This window comes from Gouania willdenowi, unplaced genomic scaffold, assembly GCF_900634775.1.
Source record: "Gouania willdenowi unplaced genomic scaffold, fGouWil2.1 scaffold_334_arrow_ctg1, whole genome shotgun sequence".
Taxonomy (NCBI): domain Eukaryota; kingdom Metazoa; phylum Chordata; class Actinopteri; order Blenniiformes; family Gobiesocidae; genus Gouania; species Gouania willdenowi.
Window position 1 is genome coordinate 2,846 of NW_021145096.1, and position 22,463 is coordinate 25,308.

The 22,463-nt window shown below is 37.6% G+C and overlaps 1 protein-coding gene across 2 annotated transcripts; it reads left to right on the forward strand.

Annotated features, from left to right (window-relative positions):
* Positions 1 to 2,376: 2,376 nt before the first annotated feature.
* Positions 2,377 to 18,340, forward strand: LOC114459683 (ER membrane protein complex subunit 1-like). 2 transcript variants are annotated; one of them, XM_028441863.1, is made up of 23 exons: positions 2,377 to 2,530; positions 2,880 to 3,007; positions 3,086 to 3,151; positions 4,113 to 4,206; positions 4,291 to 4,419; positions 4,527 to 4,653; positions 4,793 to 4,942; positions 5,848 to 6,015; positions 8,278 to 8,349; positions 8,581 to 8,679; positions 8,763 to 8,859; positions 11,886 to 12,002; positions 12,217 to 12,225; positions 14,281 to 14,480; positions 14,596 to 14,745; positions 15,430 to 15,591; positions 15,753 to 15,872; positions 16,120 to 16,257; positions 16,543 to 16,716; positions 16,819 to 17,029; positions 17,138 to 17,222; positions 17,312 to 17,441; positions 17,765 to 18,340. In XM_028441863.1, the coding sequence occupies exons 1-23, from the start codon at positions 2,439 to 2,441 to the stop codon at positions 17,942 to 17,944; spliced, it is 2,898 nt and encodes a 965-aa protein (XP_028297664.1). In that variant the 5' UTR covers positions 2,377 to 2,438; the 3' UTR covers positions 17,945 to 18,340. The 2 variants fall into 2 exon arrangements, with proteins under 2 accessions (XP_028297664.1, XP_028297665.1); XM_028441864.1 differs by lacking the exon at positions 12,217 to 12,225 and having other exon boundaries at positions 17,765 to 17,944.
* The last annotated feature ends 4,123 nt before the right edge of the window (positions 18,341 to 22,463 follow it).

Here is a 22,463-nt window from a genome sequence, read left to right on the forward strand (position 1 = left end):
ATGTTCAAACTCTGAGTATCCCATTCCAAAAAGCGAGGTATGTTCTTCTCTGAGTATGTTACCATGGCAACATTGTCCGTGAACTAAACCTGGTCGCTGGCAGGTTTTATCAAAGAAACCCTGGGTTTCTACCTGGCTCGGCCCACCTGAACACCGTTTCTGAACACTTTAATGAACCTTAACTTTTCTCTGAAACACATTAGTAACATCACACACCACAGACGTTTTCACATCATTAATGTTGTGTTGCTTTACGTTTTTTTTTTTTTTTTTTGTGCAAACGGTAGTTTTCTTTCTAACATTGTGGATACAGATCATTAAGTGAAAGACACTGAGAGGTTGATCTGCATTAAAACATCTACTGACGTCTGTAGTAAAGTTCACTGAATACAAACCTGTGGATAATATAAAGGAGGAGATGATAATTTAAATAAATCCACTTTTAAGGCTCAATTGTTGTTTTATATTGTTATACAGTTAAATCTGTAGATCATGCGTCTTTGAAGGTATGATGGCACAGTGAAGTGTGACGCTGCGCTTGTAAGTGACGAGTTGCGGGTTTGCGTCCCGCTTCAGTGTTTTTTTATGACATTTTTTAGGACGTTGAGATGACTCTGGTGACAATATTACATAAAAAAATCAATATAAATGATGCGATATATATCAAGCGGCTTTTACTGTCTTTATATCCAGTGTAACAGGAGGACTCTTTATGTAGACATCCTATGCAGCTGCCACGTCTCCTCAGACACATTTTATTTATATTATTCACCGCTTGTCACGTCACTGAAGCAATAAAGTGATGAAGCGACCAAAAAGTGTGACTAATTATGGGTGATTTAAGCCACTATAGTCACTGAAGACTGAACGCACCTTTTGAACAGGCTCATATTCATCAAACAACGGCTTATTTCACCCATTACGGTGAATAAATCACTATTTTCCATTTGGTTGCCATGGCAGCTTGATTAAATCTCTGATCCATTGATGATGACTTTTTGTCGCGCGCGTGCACGTAAGTAACCCAAGGTTTACATACTCAGGGTTGATTAACCCACTTCATACCAGCTTTAATGGAATCCGATACCCAGAGTTTCCCATCGCGAGGTATGTTGACCCAGAGTTTATGTATAGACTCAGAGTTTGTTAACCCGCCTTTATGGAATACCCCTCAGGTATTTAACAACAACAACAACAATAATAATGACAAAAAGTAAACATATACAAAATAAATGTTGTAATTGTGCCAGATATAATACATTTAGTTAATGATTGCCAATAGATAATTATCTTGTGATGCAAGTTGGATTTAAGAGAAACTTATCTTTTTTGCTTGTAAACCTATAGGAAGTTACAGTAACTCTGACCTTTCTACTAGGATGTTTATTGTGCCTATGTTTTCTTCCTGGTAACACGCTGCACTTTTTATATTGTATATGGATTTGCCTTATGGACTCATATAGTGTTTGATCTTGTAATTATTTAAATATTATAAATGATAATTTAAATACAAACTGATTAGATACAATAATAATAATAATAATAATAATAATAATAATAATAATAATAATAATAATAATAATAATAATAATAATAAAAACCAAGCCTGCTCTGAGCTCATTCAAAAGTTCCAAAAATACATTGCTGGGTAAACCATGTGGTTCATAAAAACTGTATTTTTATTTTACTGTATTTTTTTTTACACGCGAACATTCATGAAATCATGCCTGCAGGGAGGAAACATATCCCCACAGTGCCACCTGCTCGTCATTCTTCATAAAACTCCGTTCGTGCGTGCTGGTCGCGAGCATCAACTTAATTTCATGTCAAAATAAAAAATGACCAAAAAATTGATCTTTATGTAGCTTTTGTATGGCTTTTTAATGATCTATCACCCTCTGTAATAGATAATGTGCCTGCTTTATTTCTCTTTCCCTCTATGCTTTTATTCTGACACGATCACTTCCGCATGTCGGCTGAAAAAAAAAAAAAAAGCCAGACCACGTGACATCATGTCACGTGACTTCGTTTTTATTTTCAGAGTTCAGAATGGAAAAAGGAAACAGCTGATTTTCTATTTTCAATTCTAAAAGGGGAAAGGAGAATGGAAAAGGAAACTGCTGTTTTTCAATGCTCAATTGTAAAAAGGAAAAGGAGAAAAGGACATTGAAAAACTTGCCAATATTAATTTGTTTTATGTTTTTTTTTTTTTTTTATTAAAACGATAAAACGATTTTCTTGTTTTTTTGTTTGAAAAGGAGAGGAAGAAAAACCGTTCGTTTATTTTGGCTCACAAATGATTTGGTATTATCCAATGATGCCCAGACCATGGGGGGCGGTAATGCAACGAATGGATGCTAACCACCATAACAAACCCACAAAGAAGAAGAATCAACTTCCGACTTCCTCTGTGTGCAGAAGAAGTCAAAGTGTCTGCAATGGCAAAGTTAATTTTCCTGTGGTTAAAATGTCTCGTCTCATGCTGCATCGTCGAGGCTGTGTTTGAGGACCAAGTAGGAAAGTTTGACTGGTAAGAAGCATTTCTCCAACCACCCCGATAGCATGTGTTCTCAGTCTTGAGGACGCTAAAAGAAGCTAACGCTAACGCCTGACTCATTGCTTTGAGTTTTGTGATTGAACTCGTTTGGGTTTAAGATCACAAAATTGACAGTTTTATTACTGTTTCCTCTATTTGTTAACGTAGCTGATGCTATTGGTTTACGAAGACACCCAGAGTAAAACATCTTTTTGCAAAATAAATATATAAATATAGATGTATATATTCGCGCATATCCTGTGTTTTGATGTTTGATTTAATCCTCGTACCATTTGTAATTAAATATACGTAGCTGACTGACCAAAAAACTCTTGTTTGACAGGAGGCAGCAGTATGTTGGTAAGATACGGTTCTCTCACTTTGATTCACACGTGCAGTCCTCTAAAAAGGTGCTAATGGCCACAGAGAAAAATGTCTTTGCTGCTCTCAATACAAGAACTGGAGAACTCTGTAAGTGTTAATTAAAACAGAATTGATCCACTGACAACTTTAAACATTTGTCATGTAACAAATTCTAAACTGTTACAGTCTGGAGACATGTGGACAAGACAGGGCCAGAGGGAAACATTGATGCTTTTTTGCTACATGGACAAGGTGAGTAGTTGTAAGTGCTTACACTTGTTTTTTAAAACGAAGTGTCTATTGATACAGAAACGTATCTGTAGACTGCCACTATGGATACCAGCACCCCATCATTGGGTAGTTTAGGTCACGTGATAGGTGCACCACATGACTTAAAGTTTTGTCGTTTGTATTTTAGCTCATATTTATTTTTAGCTACCCCGCTAATGCTTTTATTTTAGCCCTAACCTTATACTTAACTTTAACCCTAACTGTAACTTTATTCCTAACCCTAAAAAAATATTTTTTGAAGAAAAAAAAAAAAAAAAAAAATGTTGTCAAACGTGGGATTTGAACCCATGTTAGCGAAACCCAAATTAGAGGTGTGTGCGGCGCCTTTGATCACTCGACTATACCTCCAGACACTTTCTTTTTAAGACGAAGTGTCAATTGATACAGACACTTATTAATTGATCCCGAGACTATTGATACAGAAACATACGTTTTCTGGGTCTTTTTTACATAAGCGTAATGTGCCAGGATGGCTGACTGACTCAAATAATTCTTCCTTCGGCTGCCGAGGGTTTGAGTCCTGCATTTGTCATATATATTTTTTTCATTTTAAGATATTTACATGGCAAATTCCACATTTAAAAATATGTATACAAAAAAAAAAAATTACATTTTAGGGTATTTCCTGGGTTAGGGATAGGGTAGGGGTTACAGTTAAAAATATATAAACAAAAAAAATAAACATTTTAGGGTATTTCCTGGTTTAGGGCTAGGGTTAAAATAAAAGGGTTTACGGGGTACCTAAAAATAAATATGAGCTAAAATAAAACTGATGGTACTTTAAGTCATGTGGTGCACCTATCACGTCACCTAAACTGGCCAATGAGGGGCGTTCGGTATGAATAGCCACGGCCTTTTTAGAAGTATTTCTGTTCCTTTATTCAAAATGAGCAGTTTTCTCGTCTGTACTTCCTTTTGTTAGATGCGCTGTTGGTGGTAGGTAATGGCCGCTTGCTGCGCTCCTGGGATATTAGTGTTGGTGGTTTGAATTGGGAAGTTGTGCTTGACTCTGGCAGGTGATTATCTTTCCAGACTTCTGAAATAAATATATATTTTTGGATGATCTTTTTTGTGGGGATCTTTACTGTTTTTCTGTTCAGTTTCCAGTCTGCATGCTTAATTGGCCAGCAGGACACTGTGAAACATGTAGCTGTTCTGAAGAAAACAGTGATCTCAGTTCATTATTTGTCAAATGGTCATCAAAAATGGATAGAGAATCTACCAGAAAGGTCAGTTATCAAATGTTTATTGACATTACCAGCTCACTCGTAAAATGTATCGAGGAAAATGTGAATTTTTACTTCACTTTATGATTATCATTTTTTTGTCTGTTCAGTGAAAATATTGATTACCAAGCTTTGTATTCTGGTGGAAATGGTGAAGTCTATGTGTTGGGCATTGTTCCCCATTCCCACATTGCCATTGTTGTGTATAGTATGGAGGATGGAGAAATAATTAAACAGGTAATCTTTTTTTTTTTTTACAGTCAAACATCTACACATTTTTAACTGTACATTTATTGTATAAGTTCAAAATTTGTGAACCTGCAGGGTGATCAATGATGCTACTACATTGTGTTTTTGGCCTTTTCGTTGTTTTCAGACCTCAGTGGAAGCTCCCTGGTTATCCAACATTCAGACCAGCTGTGCAGTGGTCGGCCAGGGGATGATAACTTGTGTAGACTCCCTAACAATGTCCCTTTACACACTTGACATGCACACACAGTCAAAGATGACCCAGATCCCTCTGCAGGTATGTAGCTACACAAACTCCAAACCCTATACAAAGGCTGAACTATTAATTATATCTAATCTAAATCATGATTTAAAGCATTGTGATTACCTGGTAATTTATTATTTAGGGTGTAACACAGTGGGTTTTTTTTTTTTAAAGTGTAAAAAATAAGTGTGACCTTTAGGGACAAAAAATTAAACATTTGAACTATTGTTTTTCAAATAACAACATTTGCTGTCACATGCTCAAGGTTCAGCGACGACAGTTTAAATGCCAATTTATATTCTTCAAAGAATTAGTTTACCTTAAAAAAAGGAAAGTGTCCTAGCCCCCGGGACTATGGATACGTTTCTGGATCTTTTCTATATAAGCTGTGTTTTCACCGTGTTAGGATGGCCGAGTGGTCACCTTTAAAAATGCCTATCCGACAAAAATAAACATTTTTGGGATCAAGGTAGCTAACAATAAATATGAGCTAAAATATAACTGACGGAACTTTAAGTCATGTGGTGCACCTATCACGTGACCTAAACTGGCCAATGAGGGGGCTGCGTATGCATAGAGTGGCAGTTGTATCCATAGCCACGGCCTAAAAAAAAAGCCTGTAATAGGGCCGGATATTTTTTATTTTTTTTTTCTAGTTGCAGGAAGTTTCATATCTTAACCTGAAATGAAGGGAAAGAAAAGCCTACACACGTTGTGCTGCCTTAGTAAGCAAGAATACGACTCAAAGCCAACCTTGCAACCTGGATCAGTCATTTAAATGGATGTATAAATTAATATTTTCTAGGAAAAATACATGCATTAGTCTCTTATTTCACAAGACACAGTTTATGTTCTCTACATTAGTTTAATATTTCCTATTGATCACTGTTTAGTATGTAAACTGTTTGTGTGAAATGTATTTATTTATTTTTTTCCAGTCGCTTGGGCTTGAAGTCACACCACACTTCCACCCAGTTCTGGTGTCACACCAGCCTAATGCAGCTCATCAGCCACTCTCAGAGTTTCTCCTCCAATTGGGGCCAGAACACCACCTGCTGCTCCAGCTCAACAGCGGTCAAATGGTTGTACTGAGGGACTTCAAGCCTGTGCGTATTTTTTTCTTGATGTCTTGATTTAAAGGGCACATGACGCCGGTTTTGACATCTTGTGTTTTTGTGAGTGAATCAGAGCATAACTTGCAGATAGACATTCTGCTCAAAGGATTACTTCAGCCTCATTGATATGAGCCCAATATGATGATGAGGAGGTAGACAGTCCGCTGTCTGTTCTCAAGCTGTAGGAGAAGGCAGACTGAAAGATATTGTAATAATAATTTTGTCACGCCAGGTGGGTGTGGTGGTGGAGGAATCAAGCACAGAAAGAGATGAAGGAAGCAGGCAGACAAAGCATTCATAAAACCAGTCCATATTTATTTACAAACTAACAAAAACTCAAATGCAATAGAGGAACAGGGAAAACTGGGAGCAGGGGACAAAACACCACAGCACACTAAGAGGGTAACATTGACAATGAACCAGTCATTGTTCTGTCACTCGGCTAAATAGCGAGGGAGGCTTGATTGGGAAAAGGCCACACCTGAGTACAAAACATGAGGCAGCTAATCACTCAACCCAAACATACTGACATCACTGGGAGGTGGAGACATGAGCAGGAGGACCTGGAAGCATAGCGAGACAAAAGGTATAACATGAAACAAGAACTGAAACTCCACTAAACAAAGACTTGCAGAATTAAAAGAGGACTACAAGAGCCAAACACAAACAGGCCCTGACAAGTTTAAATCAAAGCTTTATAATTTATATCAAAGCTATCCTCTTCAGTTTTGTCTGAAGCAATTTTTTTGGGGGGACCATCAATTCATGAGGTCACAGAATTTGTTAAACCTTTCTTTGACTACCCTGATGGATAGATGTTATGACGAGTAGTCATGGCTAAAATAAGGAAACTTTGTTAGCAGAAGTCTTCTTACAGTTAACTGCTACACGTCTTTGAGAGTGGTTCGTGTAATGATGATAATGCTTTTGTAAGTGTTAACTCATTCAGTGCCATTGATGTAATGTTACGTCATTTCAAATCAATACGCTCAGTGCCATTGACGTAATGTTGCGTCATTTACGTTTTTTCACGGAGATTACTAGAATACACCCTGGCGGAGGTCCCTCATCAATATCTAACATGTAGTGTGATGTAGCAACTAACTGGTGCCCTGAACGTGGCAGCAGCGCACCTTTAGATGAGAGATTAGCCACTGATGCTACCATTAGCTAAGGAGGAAGAAGCAGGACGAGGGAGATTATGGTGCTACGGAGTGATATTGTGAACAATCCACCAGCTCACAGCTCTACATACTAACACAGAACATGTATGGACCTGAGTGGATTATTGATTATGCTGCTAGCGAGATAAAACCATTAACTCACCGGGCTAAGCGGGTGATCTCTGCGTGTCGGGAGAAAGAGGAAGATACATCTCTGTGATTGACGGGGGAGGAGAGACTTGGAGGAATGCCAAAATACAGTAAGAAATTCATTCAACACTGACCCGAATAGCAAAATAATAATAACTTTGCCATCAAAAGCCCGGTCTCAGTGCTGATTTTGTAGTTTTATAGTAGGAAACCAATGTTGAGGTGACACTAAAGCAAAAAAAAAATTGCTTCAAAGTCACTAATAGATTTTTTCAGAAAAAGCCGTTTTTCTCAGCTTTGTGTCACAAACTGGCAATTTTTGTGAAACTTGTCTCTATTCAACAGAAGAATGAAACAAGCTAGAAATAATTTTTTCTGATGAAAGTATAGACTTTAATCTTTCATAATCTGGTGTCAGATTGTCATTGTACAAAATATTCTGTGGGTCTTTAAAAATCAGTCAAAATGCTCAAAAACAGCTGGCACTGAGGGGGTAGAAATTATGAAAATGGCTTTCACTGAATGAGTTGTGTGGGCTTCCAGCGCTGCGGTGTAGCTGAAGGAATCCTCCAACAAACAGGGAATGTGAGTTGGGTTTAGAGCGCTGTGAAACAGGTTAGTTTTACCTTACTGATGATGTGTTGTTGCAATAGTAATCCTGCTCTGGTTGCATCACAAACCAGTTATGGTCCACTCTGAAAAGCAGACCAGAAATGCACAAAAATTAAAATGGAAAATCTAACTTAAAGATGGACATAATGGAGTCAAATATTTTGTGAACACAATATGTAGGGTGTGCTTTTATTTGGCGTCAACATGAAAAATAGTGACGGGTGCACTTTTCTAAGGTCACATTGATCTTAGGCCAAGCTTCTATCCTGTATAACGCATCGATTATTTAGATACATTCTCAGTTTTGTTGACCTTTTTATTTTTATAGGCATTGCTGGCGTCATTTGCAACTGCTGGAGAGAAGACTGTTACTGCTGTTATGTCACCAAAAAACAAAACTGTGAGTGTATTGTACTGTAGTCCCTTCAGATTCTTTAGATCCCTTAGTAATGTATATTTAATGCTAATCATCTGTGTCTTTGTAAAATAAAAGTGTAAAATGAACAATCTGTCTTTTTGTGTAAAGTGTTGCTCCTGCCAAACTCTCTCGAGTTGGAAGACGTGTGCAATAACTAGTAGCATCATGTGGATGATTTTTTTTTTATTGCTGAGTATTTTTTGAATCTCCCAGGCTTGCAGTCTCAGCCTCTTTAATGCTGAAACTGGACGAAGACTTCTTGACACAACACAATTTCTCTCTATTGATCCGAATGTGGGGAAACCAGAAAGCGTAAGTGTGTTTTATTTTTGCTACAAGGTTGGATTATGGCCTCATACATCATCAAAGTCCCTCTTTTAAACCCTGTCTTCCAGATTTATGTGCAGGCATTCCTGAAGAAAGACGACTCGGTTAGCTACAGAGTCCTTGTACAGACTGAGGATCACACGCTCACTTTTATCCACCTGCCAGGTAGGAAATTAATAATGTGCTTTGTCAGCATAAGTAGTATTGTTGTGTGAATGAATAACAGATTGCACTGCTATGCAACAACACTTTTGTTTCTGTCACCAGGGGGCACCAGAGATATGTTTAATTATAGTTGTTAAGTTGGGGCCAGACAATTTTTGGTAAAATAAGGTATTTTTTAGAAAATGAAAGTGCTAAATGAAATAAATCAAGTCAATGTCACATGTAGATTCACTTATTGACTAAGCCAGTGTTGTGTGCAAGAGAGCAGCTGTTGCACATATGGCACAGACGAGGCCCTGTGAAGGATTAAATGAGTACCGCAAACGGTTCTACGATCTCCGTGATTTGGCAAATTGTCGTCATGTTGTTATCCTTAACTATCTAATAGTGTCAGATCGCACACCCTTTTTTTTACCTCAAACCTTGTGATTTTCTTAATTTGTGAATATTGCTGTGCAAGACTAAAGGAACTGATATACGGTAATTTAGTATTTTGGACAGCAATCTTAAAACTTTTCATTTATATTGGAGATAACTATCTCATGTGCAGTTAAAACAAGGTATTCACAGGTATTGTTCAAAATCGGAAACGGCAGGTCAGGCTTTTTAAAAATTGGTGATCGGCTAGAAAATTGCTATCGGTGCACTCTACTTTTCTTCTAATTTTCGCCTTCAGTAAACAACTTTGCATATGTCTCAGCTCCTTGTAATTTTATCAGCTTTGAGCTATGTACATGGACTGTTCAAATCACTAATTATTAGTCAGATATATGCATTGACCATAGCTCAGGTGGTAGAGGGGTCGTCTTCTGATCGAGAGGTTGGTCCCATAGGTGGGTGAATGAGCTGATATTGTAAAGTTCTTTGACACTACTTCAGTGTAGGGATAAAGCACTATATAAATCAAGTTCATTTATCATTGGTTCTTGGGTGACAGTCTAATGAAATTCGAAAAAAAAATGTTTTACCCCAACTGCATGTGGGAATCTAAGAAAAAAACTGATCTCTGTTTTAATTAATAGTATTGAATTGTCTTCATTTTTTTTGGACCTCACCACTCGTTGATATTGAAAATCCATTACATGAGGTATTTCTAGCTTGCCTCTGTGTCTTATAATCATTTGTTGTTTATTAGTTTTACAATTTTCACTAGTAACAAAATATGAAAACTTTTATTTTCTTTTTTTTAATTCACAAGTTGTGATGGAAGCATATGTTAGCTTCTCTGTAGCTTCAAACCTAGTATAGTGATCCAAATTGCATTTGTTATCCTCAGAACCAAAGGAACAATTTGCAATGCTAGCAGCCAGGATGATAACTTGACAAACACAGAAATAAAAACTGACTAAAATATGCAGTATATGCCAGTATCCTCACCCGGAAGTTTTCACAGCGTAGGGGGATTGCTGGGGGGGTCCGAGTGTATCACCACCTCCAGAAAATTTTAAAATGTGTAACCCTATGACGGCTGCATTTTGTGAAGTAAAGCTAAAGTCGAACCCATTTGACCCAAAGGAAACAAATGTCTTAAAGAGGCATGTAGAATGATCTGTTGCGAGTTATAAACATGAGCAGCTTCATTTGCAGCTACACGCTACATCTGGTTGAAGCACAGTTTACATTGGACGGTGATTACAGTTACCAAGTGGAGGATGCACACAGGCAACATCGGGGGGCAGCTAAGTGACTGCAGGGGTCCTCAGATAAAGACGGAAGCATCCGAGCAAGTTGCCTGAAGTAAATACATAGACGATGCTGGCAATGTATGTGTTTCTCGGTTATGCAAATTAAAGAGTTTAAATCACACGGACACACCTGGAAGTCTAAGTGTGCAACAATTATGATGGTAACAATTTAAAAAAAAAAACAACCACATCGTTGGGGCCGACATCACTCGGAAGCAGAGTAAAATTACACTGTAGTGGGCCCCTACGCTTAACAGTGCTGGCGAGAACCATGTATGCAACCATATTTCTCTAACCGATGAGCGCTCCTTTCCAGGAAATGTACTTAATAATTAAAAGCGTGGAATTGATTTCTGCAATTTGGGAAAATCCTAATGTTCTTCATCGGGGTGCAGCATGCAAGAAAAATTAAACCAGAAGAAATTGCGGTCATCATTATGACAAAAAGCAGAAGAAGAAAGGAGGAACGTGTCTCTGACAGCCTGTATCCACGTATTTCTGAGGCTTTCTGTTTTTCTCCTCAGCTCAGTTGGTTAAGATGTTGTCTATGGTGGGTTTCTCAAGCATCTGACCACCAGTCTAAAAGTGCGTGATGAGTCCATCGCTTGAACAGTGTCGCGCTTTTTGGTCGCTTCATCGCTCCAGTAACATGATGACCAGGGAATAGTGTGTCTGCGGAGCGGGTTGCTCACTTTATCTAGAAAAAAAAAAGATTGCACTTGCTATAGCGTTAACCTCAGACAACACAATAACACAAGTGAACTATCAATCATTTAGCATCACTCTTTTACATTTTATAGAAAGCTGCATAGTCATGCCTACTTTCCCTCAATATTTAGAGCAACTGAAATATAGCATTAAAAAAAATATGAAAATATATAATCAAAAAACATATTTGGGAAAATCCACTGACTATTATTGGGATATTTAGATGAAATGCTGAACAAAGAAAAAGGCCTATAACGCCATTAGGAAATTTATTTCCGATGTAAAAGAAATGACCTCAAATATTGACAAGATTTAACAAAGTGTTGTCAAAATTGCAATATTTGGATATGTCTGCATGTGCTGCTTCAGGTTTCTGGTGGTCGTCCATCCACACAATTCATGTACAGTCTTGCCTTCATTTGTATCAAAAGTTTGTCCACACGTCTGTTCTTCAGGGTTTGACAGTTTTACCATATAGTTGCATTTATTTATTGTCTCAATACAATTGATTTAATGTTGTCTACAATACAAAAACGATCACGTAAAGTTTTTGTCAATGAAATTAACACTGAATAGAAGGCATCAATGCAAACATGAAAAGATAAAGGTACAATAACAAGTCTCCCTTTCCAGGGCGTGTGATGTGGACGAGAGAGGAGGCTTTGTCAGAGGTGGTAACCATGGAGATGGTGGAGCTGCCCCTCACCGGAACACAGGCCGAGCTGGAGGGGGAATTTGGCAAAAAGGCTGGTTAGTGGAGCTAGTGTTTTTTTCTTTGATTGCATGTACTGTGACACGCTAGACTTTGATCCAGTTGCTCCAAGTTTAATCAAACAGCTCTTGCAGTAAACAAAGATGTATTTAAGGGTTGCTTAGGGAATATTTTATGTTAATATTCCTTTGAATTGTATGAGCTTTACTCACTTTGTTTGTATCCCATTTCTATTGCTGCACATGGATTCAGCCATTCAAGGTAACTTTCTTTTGCACTTTATGGAAATTACTGTTATCCTATCAAATTATGTTCCTCAGGTGGTAAGTGTTACTTTAGTGAGTCTCTTCATATCCTTTTTAAGGATTTAGAGATTAAATGCCAAATGATTGTTTTTCAAAGTGACAGAAAAAAAACCTTTAAGCCTTTGGTCCTTGTTAAGAAATGACTGACTATATGATATACCGTATAGATGAAGTTGATTAACAAAACTGTGCAAAGAAATTGTTTTCCACTAAACAAAATTTTTACCTTCACCAAGTGTCGCTCCTCATAGCGGTGGGGAAGGCTGCTCTTGGCCGGTCTGCAGCAGTGGTTGCTCCCTGTACCAATGGGTGGTGTGGTTGGCACCCTGTTCTGCTTGGGTGGTGTGCCACTCTCTCCTTAAATTGCCCTGCCAATCCCTCCAATCTTAAACGCACCTCAACACCACCACCACCCGGAGGGGACAGCCTCTGTCCTCTAACTTCCGGAGCTAATGCACTACATATACCCATTATCCAGGAGGGGATGGGTGTATGTATGCGGCTTGGTTGTGGAGGGGTGGCCTGGGCCTCCTTGGCTCTCATTGATGCTGCCGGCCTGGTTGGTCTTTCAAGCTCGGTGTGGCAATCACATCGGTCTTGCACTCACATTGGTCGGGGATGCATCGGCATGCCTTAGGCTTTGAGATTAGCTTGTACTGGGCTCTAACTTTAGATACATTGATCCCAAATATCAGTTCTAGGTGTAAGCTCTCGCTCTTTAATAATAAAACGTACATTGCTGTCCTAAAAATATTGCACTATATTTAGTGTTGACCACCTTATTGTTTGGATTTCATAATAACATGTAAGGTTTGATTGAATTAAGGAACACAATTAATTCAATAAATAGACTACATGTGTGGGTGCGCACACATTCACTCACTCCCTGGGGCGTCAATATAAGTTATTTCCTCATTCTTCGTTTTTGCAATTATTTCCTTCATATATGATATATGTAATATCTGATTATTTCAAACAAATGTAACAGTTTCAAATAGCTGTCATTATTTTCATCCTTCTACTGTTCTACTGTTTCCCATTTCTTCTGATTTTTTTTGCGTACGGCAGGGTCAGAGCTGCCGTGGAGATGCGCACATTCTCTCGCAGAGTTTGGTGTTTATAAATCCATAATGTTGCTTACAAGTGGCGTACGCTTTCTTTTGTATGTCCTCAGTGTTCATAAACGAGGCCCCTGATCTAAACTTGGTGCTCTTGTTCCAAATGTAATGGATTGAAATTCTTGGAAAAAAATACAGCAATATCAAAATGGTAGATTCAACCAAATATTGAATTAGAGCTGGGCGATATATCGAATATACTCGATATATCGCAGCTTGTAGTCTGTGCGGTGTTGAAAATGACCATACCGTTAAACTCGCGGACTTGTTTTTTTTTTTTTTTTTTTTTTTTTTGAATATTTTAGTGGCATTATGCACAAAAGGTGCACTTAAATTTAGTGTTGTTTTGAAATGTCATCTTAATGACAACATGCACAAAAGGGCACTATTTGTTTTAAAATATTGTAGTGGCATTATGTACAAAAAGTGCACTTTAATTTTGTGTTTTGAAATGCCATGTGAGTTGCATCCTGCACTAATGTCTTGTTTTGAAATGTCTCTGTGACAATTTTGCACAGAACGTGCACTTTCTGTTGACAATTTTATGTTTGAGCCACTCACTGTTTAATAAATACAGTTATGTCAACTTTGACTTAGTTGTGATATCCCCTTTTTTGCATGAAAGTTTAAAATTGGCATATATTAATGCAGTATGATCAAGAATGTTTTAATGTAGACATATAGAATTATCATACTGGTGTGATTTTGTGCATCAAAGTGTTAATTCAAGGGTAATGCAAAATATCGAGATATATATCGTGTATCGTGACATGGCCTAAAAATATCGCGGTATTTATAAAAGGCCATATCGCCCAGCCCTATATTGAATGGTAGCCATTTTGCAGCCATTTAGCATTGTGTGTGTGTGTGTGTTCTTGCTGTGGTCTCTCCAGACGGGCTGCTGTCCATGGTGCTGAAGCGGCTCTCATCTCAGCTCATACTGCTTCAGGCCTGGGTCTCTCACCTCTGGAAGCTATTCTATGATGCCCGCAAGCCCCGCAGTCAAGTGAAAAATGAAATCTCCATCGAGAACTTATCCAGAGATGAGTTCAACTTGCAGAAGATGATGGTGATGGTGACAGCTTCAGGGAAGGTACAATAATAAACCCAAAACTTTATTTTAATTCCTGTGCTCAAAGATAAATGAGCTTTACTGCTTGACTGTTGTCAAAATTTTGTCTTTGTTAAACTTTCCTTCTCCTTCAAAGCTTTTTGGGATCGACAGTAAGACCGGCAGCATTCTGTGGAAGCAGTACCTCAACAATGTTCCATCTAATGCTGCTTTTAAGCTGATGGTACAGCGGACAACAGCACACTTTCCTCACCCTCCACAGTGCACCCTGCTCATCAAAGATAAGGTATCGGACAAAAAAGTCTCTACCTCAACAACTCTGACAGCTGTTTTCAAAGCATTTACAGTTTTGATGCTGAGCCATAAAACATAATGCAGAAACACACAAGATTCAACAGTATTATACTGACTGTAAGGGCTGGGCGATATGGAACAAAACTCACATTTCAATATTTTTTCTCAAAATTGCGATATCTGATAAAAGTCTCTATTTTTAACTCAAAAGTCTTACCAGAAAGATAATTCAGAGTTAAATTTGCTAACAAACAGCTGGACAATGTTTTCTTCTGCTATAAGGGACAGTTTGTGTGAGTGAGTTCTGTAGTCTGGCTTTGTTAGGGGCAGGTCTGGGTTAGGATGCCTGCCCTTTGCAATTCATTGAACTGTGCTTTTTATGCTGTTCTGAAGCATAAAGCAGCGACACCAAAAACGAGTCTTTTTATACAAAATAAATCAGTTATCAGATAAAAATATATTGTTATAGGCGATATTGTAATTTTCTAAATAGAAATATCGATATATCTTGAATCTCTGAATTGCATTGACTGTACTGCTTCAAGCTTGAGCTTTGTCTTCTTGGGTTTTTGTCTTTTCCTGTAAAGCCAGCAACATTGGGCCAAGAACATTGTTCAGTTCCCAACACTTTGTTTTTTAAGTTTTCATTTATGTTGTTTTTTTTCTTACCCATCAGGATACGGGCTTGGCCACTCTACATGTTTTCAACCCCATCTTTGGAAAAAAGAGTCACATCACTCCACCAGCTCTGACTCAGCCAATTCTCCAGTCCCTCATGTTGCCTCTCATGGATCAGGATTATGCCAAAGTGCTCCTACTAATTGATGACCAGTACAAGGTCATTATCAAACCGCAAGAAGTTTTACATTTTTTAATCAAAGGGCTGCAATGTTGGTTTTAACTTGTCAACTGCTCCATTATGTCTTGCAAATCCTAAAGCACTGTTTGTTTGGGTAGAATGTATCATCTGCTCCCCAGCTGATTTTCTTTTCTGCCAAGGTGACAGCATTCCCTTCCTCAAAGAATGTACTGCAACAGTTGCAGGAGACTGCGTCCTTCATCTTCTTTTATCTCATGGACTCAAGCCAGGGAAGACTATCTGGCTACAGACTTAGAATGGCAAGTGAAATTTAATCTTAGGACCTTACAACCACAGTGATTATGTAGGCTACTCCTATAAACAGTGTAAGTACAGTATGTATGCACATATTTTACTGCAGTTTAGTTTTTTAAATTGTTTTCTTTATTGGCCATTGATTTGGTTAAACTCTTAACCTTTTGTGGTGTATGTGGAGTATTTTTTTTTTTGTATCTGGGAAGTTTGTCTTGATAAAGAAACACATCATGGTTGGTTTTATGCTTTTAGGATCTTTCAACTGAGCAGATCTGGGAGGTCATCATTCCGACTGAAATTCAGAAGGTTGTCACTGTCAAGGGAAAAAGGTCAAATGAACATGTGCACTCCCAGGGCAGAGTGATGGGAGACCGCAGTGTTCTCTACAAGGTACAGTAATGGGACGGAATGATACAGCAAATGTGCGTTTCATTTGGTTTATAATGCTAATAAGCCATAATTGACTGACTGACCATAGATATTAATATGTCTCACTTATCCTGGACCAGGATCAATCCAGGTTTAACTTTGCTTCTGCCTTTAGTAAGCTGGAATGGGTTTCAAATGCATGATGGATGCATACACTTCACAGCTGAAGTTGCGTTTTCATTGGTTTGGGATGTTTTAACTTCTTTGAGTTCTGAGTTGCACTTTATTCCTCTCTCATTTGTTAAGTACCTCAATCCGAATCTGCTGGCTGTGGTGACTGAGAGCACAGATGTGCATCAGGAGCGCAGCTTTATTGGGATCCTCCTGATTGATGGCGTGACGGGTCGTATCATCCACGAGGCTGTTCAAAGGAAAGCGAAGGGGCCTGTACACGTTGTGCACTCTGAGAACTGGGTGGTGGTGAGGATTGTTGACCATACCTTTACCCTTTGAGGGCAGAAATGACAGTGATCGTTATTGCAGATGGGATTGAGCTTGGTCATGTTTCCTCTTGTGTTGCAGTATGAGTACTGGAGCACCAAGTCTCGTAGGAATGAGTTTTCTGTGATTGAGCTTTATGAAGGCATGGAGCTGTACAACAGCACCGTGTTCAGCTCACTTGATCGGCCACATGCTCCCCACGTTCTACAGCAGTCCTACATTTTCCCCTCAGCCATTTCTGCAATGGAGGCTACTTTGACTGAAAAGGGCATCACCAGCCGCCACTTGCTCAGTGAGTCACAGCAGGGTGTTGGTATCCTGTTACTACATTATACTTTGTAATTTGAACTACTTCCCCTTCTATTGCGGTTGCTAATATGGTTTATTGGTTTTGTTACAGTTGGTTTACCATCTGGAGGGATTTTGTCATTGCCAAAGATGTTTCTTGACCCCCGCAGGCCAGAAATTGTGTCTGAGCAAAGCCGGTGAGCCGTTTACTAAACTGGGACTAAATAATTACACAATTTCTTTTTATTTTGCACTCACATATCCAACTCGTTTGTTTGACCTCCAGTGAAGAAAACTTGATACCTTATGCACCAGAGCTGCTGATCCGTACAGAGTGGTTCATTAACTATAATCAGTCTGTGTCAAGAGTGCGAGGTATACATACTGCCCCCTCTGGACTGGAGTCAACATGCCTGGTAAGTCTGTACTCATTATTTGCCCAAACTGTGGTGTCAAAGGTTTGTATGAGTTTGTATTTGAACTGCTTTACTGTTGCATAATTTAATGTCAATGTCAACAGGGAACATTCACTCACATTTACATGGCTGACTAAATGGGTGCAGCTTATGTCCAGAATAACATCTGTAACGTGTTGTTCTATTATACTGTAAATGTACCAATTTCATAAATAGATTTATTACAAATGTAGTTGAATAAATCCTAGTGTAGAATTGGTCCATAACAGATTAAGTCGTTGTTTCTAAACTTTGATATTTCATGTTAACCTGTTATTTTGTAGGTGGTGGCATATGGCCTGGATATCTACCAGACACGCGTATACCCGTCAAAACAGTTTGATGTGCTGAAAGACGATTATGACTACATGCTGATCAGCAGTGTACTTTTTGCCCTTTTCTTCGCCACTATGATCAGCAAACGCCTGGCTGAGGTCAAACTGCTCAATCGGGCGTGGCGGTAAAGACTGATCAGGGAGTGGGTTGATTGAGCTTTTCATGTCTTGTTTTCTAACTTATTTTCCATAATATTGAAGTTATTTCATAACAAGTGTTTTGTTCAACATTTGAAATAAATGTTTAACACTTAGTTTAGTGGTTCTCAAACTTTCTCTGTTGGGCCCCAGTTAGAAAATGAAACATTTTTAGACCCCCATCGCAACAAAATTTCAATAAAATGGGGGGAAGAATAACCATTATTGAAAAAGGTCAAAATTGTGACTATTCTTCTTGAAAACACAGTGATAATAAAGTTACTGTTAACTTTTTGGGGGAAAATATTTTTTTTTTTTTCATGCCTAATGTTCATCAAGCTACCCCCTTCCTCCAAAAAAATAAAATGTCTCAATATGTTTAAAGTCTTTCGTTGTCGGACTGCTTTATTGGTAAAGGCCAGATAATGGATTACATTGAAGCACATGCATGATTTGGTACTGTATCATAGTTGAATTATTAATGATGGCAGTGCTCTGGAACACAGTGAGGCTTCAGGTCCATTTACTTTGGGTAAGTATAAGTAAGTATAGTGATGCTGCAGAGTGAAAAGGACATTCAAACCTTTTGAAGGCTTGCCTCAGTGGTATTTCTACACTTTTACTTTCACTCACCTGTCCAAGAAAAATGTTCTTCCATGTCTTTCGGAGTAGTTTATCTATGAGGAAACCCTCCCCATAAACTGGTTTAAAAATGTGAATCTGCAGCACCTATTGTCAATATATCTATGGAATCACAGGAGTGATTCCATATTATGGAATCACAGGAGTGCCAAAATTAAAAGGAAATGCATGAGGAAATATAAAGTGAATCAAAATTACAAATTTGTAAATAAAAAGAAAATCAATAACAAAAATGTGGAAACAAAGACATTCAATAATGAAAAAATATACAAATGTCATTCTTTTTCCATTTTACGTTTGCTTTTTCAATTTTGTCTTTGTTTTTTTCATTTGCGGTTTGACATTGCTTTTACTTCATGACTCAAGCTGTCGGTAAAAGCAATGTCAAATCAAAGGTCAAGGGCTGTGGGCGGGTCTTTCTGCCCAGGCTGACTCGTCGATAAGTGATTACACGATTATTGCATGCAGTGGGTATGTATTAGCTTATGTTAGCTCTTAGCGCGGGTGACCGGAAGTAGCGTCACTATCAGGCCCATGTTTATTTTTTTTTAATTTGCCAACAAACAGTATATAAGGACATACAAATACAAGAAAAGAGTGCCAGGGTGTTCACATACATTCAAACATTTTAAAAACTACAGATGTAAATGGTTTTATGAGCCTTTTTATTTTCAGATTTTTTAATGAGATTTTTGTGATTTATATCAAAATGAAAGTGAATGAAGGTTGGGTTTTGATTGCTGTACTTACACTTGTGGATATAATATTTCGCCAAAAATAATCAAGAGATTTATTTTTTTAAAAAGCAAAAAAAAAAAAAACCCACATACACAAGATAATATCATCCCATTTCAGTGCAAATCTTTGTAAAGATGGTTAATGATAAATTGACTGAAGTCTTTCCAGAAAGTCCTTGAGTGTGAGCAGGACCAGAAGAGATGTTGCACTATTTCCGGGTCGGTTCCACAACAACAACTCACATGTCTCTTTTAAACTTGATCATGAAATGTTTGGCTGGGTAGTACTTATGTAATATTTTAAGACACTTCTTTTACCTGATTGGTGATCAGATACTTATTGGGGATTGACCAAACTTTTTTCCAGTTTACATCAGCTACAAAACGGTTCCAGTTTGATTTAATGTACGAGATAGAAATTACATCCTTCTGAAATAAACTCCGAATCTTCTTGTTACTGTTTTTGGATTGAGTAAAGCAGATTATACCAATTTCTGTCTCTAAAGGACTAGGGAGAGAAAGAGGGTGGGGCAAAAAGTTCTTTCTGAAGAGCATTTGAATACTTATGGATATGGCATCAAATAGAATGGCATATTGTTTCATAGAGATCGGAAAATTGAAGGTATGTAAAGTTTCTGAATAAGACATAAGTTGCCCATTGCTGTTAAATAACTGTCCAACTAATATAACCTGTTTCTCTACCCAATCAGAGAAATAAAGTGATTTGTTCTTGTATAGAATATCCCTATTGTTCCATATAATATATCTATGAGGTGAAAAAATGTGTTTATAGATAAGAGACCATGATAAGAGAACTTGCCTATGGAATTCAGATAATTTAACAGGAATCTTGTCATCATTGTAATTGCAACCCAAAATAAATTCCAAACCACCAAATTTTGATAATGTATATCGAGGAATAAAGTTCCAAATGGACACTGGGTTTTTAAGAAAGTGTTTAGCCCAATTAATTTTAAACGTATAATTTAGAGTTGTAAAATCTCACACATTAAGACCACCAGATTCATAATTATTCATTACAACACTCTTCCTGATATAGTGTGTGCGGTTTTTCCAGAGGAAGTTAAAAAGCATACAGTCGATATCCTTACAGGTTTTCCCATCAACATGAAGAGAGAGAGCAGCATAGGTCAAGTGAGATAAACCTTCAGCTTTAGAAAGTAAAACTCTCCCTTTAAGTGTTAGATCCCTTTGCAGCCACTGGTTTAACTTGGTTTGTGTTTTTTAATGACTGGTAGGAAATTTGAAAGCATCCTAGAGGTTTCATCCTTACAAATAAGACCCAAATAAGTGACTTCCTTTTGAACCTTGATGTTACATATACTGGGTTCAGTGCATTCTTTAAGAGGCAACAGTTGGCATTTGTTCACATTTAGTGACGAGCCAGAAGCTTTAGAAAATACATTTATTGCCTGAAGAGTAACGGACACCTGACTAGCATTTTTTAAGAATAAAGTAGTATCATCGGCAAGTTGGATAATGACAACATCTCTACCAGCGATGGTTATACCTTGAAGAGCACATTGTTGGATATGTAAGGCCAGAAATTGGGTACATAAAATAAAAATGTATGGTGAGATTGGACAGCCTTATCGTATTGCCACGATTGAGATTAAATCTAGAGGTGGTTCCATTTTTCATTTTGATTGAGCTATTTGCATTACTGTATAGAGCTTTAATATGTCACAGAAGAAATTTCCAAACCCACATTTTTTAAGAGATAAGAATATGAAATCATGCTCAATTGAGTCAAAGGCTTTGTAAAAATCTATAAAAAGAATAAATGAATCATCACACACCAGATCAGAGTAGTCAAGAATATCAAGGACCAATCGGATATTATTAGAAATATGTCTATTATTCATGAAGCCAGACTGTGTCTCATCTATAATTAAGTCTAATACATCTTTAAGTCTCCTTGAAAGTAACAATGCTATAATTTTGTAATCATTTATCAATAAACTTATTGATATCCAATTATCAATAACCAGCAAATTTTTGGGGGCTTTTGGGATTAAAGTATAAGACCTTGAGTGAGGCTGGCAGGAAGGGAACCCTTTTCAATACTTTCCAGAAAAGAAATGGAGCGAGTTGAACTGAAAAAGCTTTATAAAACTCAGCCGTCAAACCATCAGTGTTGTTGTTTTTAAGAAGATCAATGACTTGGATCACTTCCTCAATAGTAAGCAGACAATCAGAGAAATGTCTCTCTGATGTGTCTATTGATTTTATATTGGTCACTGAATCAATAAAATGTAAAGTAGTCTCTGCATTATAGTTAGAGGTACAGTATATAAGTTTGTATAGAATTCACAGCAGAATTTGGAAATTAATTTGACATCTGTGATTGTTCCATTAATATTTAGCTGATGAATGGTATTAGTTTTAGAGAGATGTTTTTCTAAGCAAAAAAAGTAGACAGAATTCTGTTCCCCCTCCTCCTGCCATCTTTTTCTGGACCTAACAAAGGCCCCTTCAGCTTTAAGGCGATAGAGTTCATCGAGTTTCTGTTGAAGTTGTCTTAGCATTAATTTATCATCTTCTGTGACTGACTCTGGTGGTTTTTGATAGTATGTGGTGATTTTAATTATTAACTCTCCCTCCTCTGCAGATCTAGATTTAGGCAGTTTAGCACCATATTGTCTTAGAAATGTACTTGCTTCAAATTTAAAAAGCTCCCAATTTGAACCAAAACAAATCTCATTCTTAGCCTTAGCGTAAAAATGACTAATCAAATTTGAAATCTCAAATTTTACTGGAGAGTGCTCTAAAAGAGAGCTATTTAGTTTCCAGTATGAGAGCCTGTGTGGGTTATATTCAGAAGTAAAACGCTGCAACTTAATATAAATTGCTCTGTGGTCAGTAAGAGGTGTTGTACGGACATCGACAGTGACCCTATCCTCCAACACATTATTGGAAATCAACCAAAAATCAATACGTGACCGTTGAGAACCTGATCAGTTACTCCATGTAAATTGACTAACAGAAGCAAACTTTTCCCTCCAAATATCAATAAGATTAAATTTATTCATAAAATGTTTCATTTTTAATTTGGTGATGAATTTTGTTTAGAAGGCCATCTGTCCAGTGTATTGTTAGGAGTGACATTA

What these genes read in the sequence shown, in the direction of transcription:
- LOC114459683 (XM_028441863.1), top strand. Translation starts at nt 2,439, where the DNA reads ATGGCAAAGTTAATTTTCCTGTGGTTAAAATGTCTCGTCTCATGCTGC. An exon ending in CACCAGCCGCCACTTGCTCA is followed by an intron (nt 17,030 to 17,137) that starts GTGAGTCACAGC and finishes GTTTTGTTACAG; the next exon opens with TTGGTTTACCATCTGGAGGG. An exon ending in ATTGTGTCTGAGCAAAGCCG is followed by an intron (nt 17,223 to 17,311) that starts GTGAGCCGTTTA and finishes TTTGACCTCCAG; the next exon opens with TGAAGAAAACTTGATACCTT.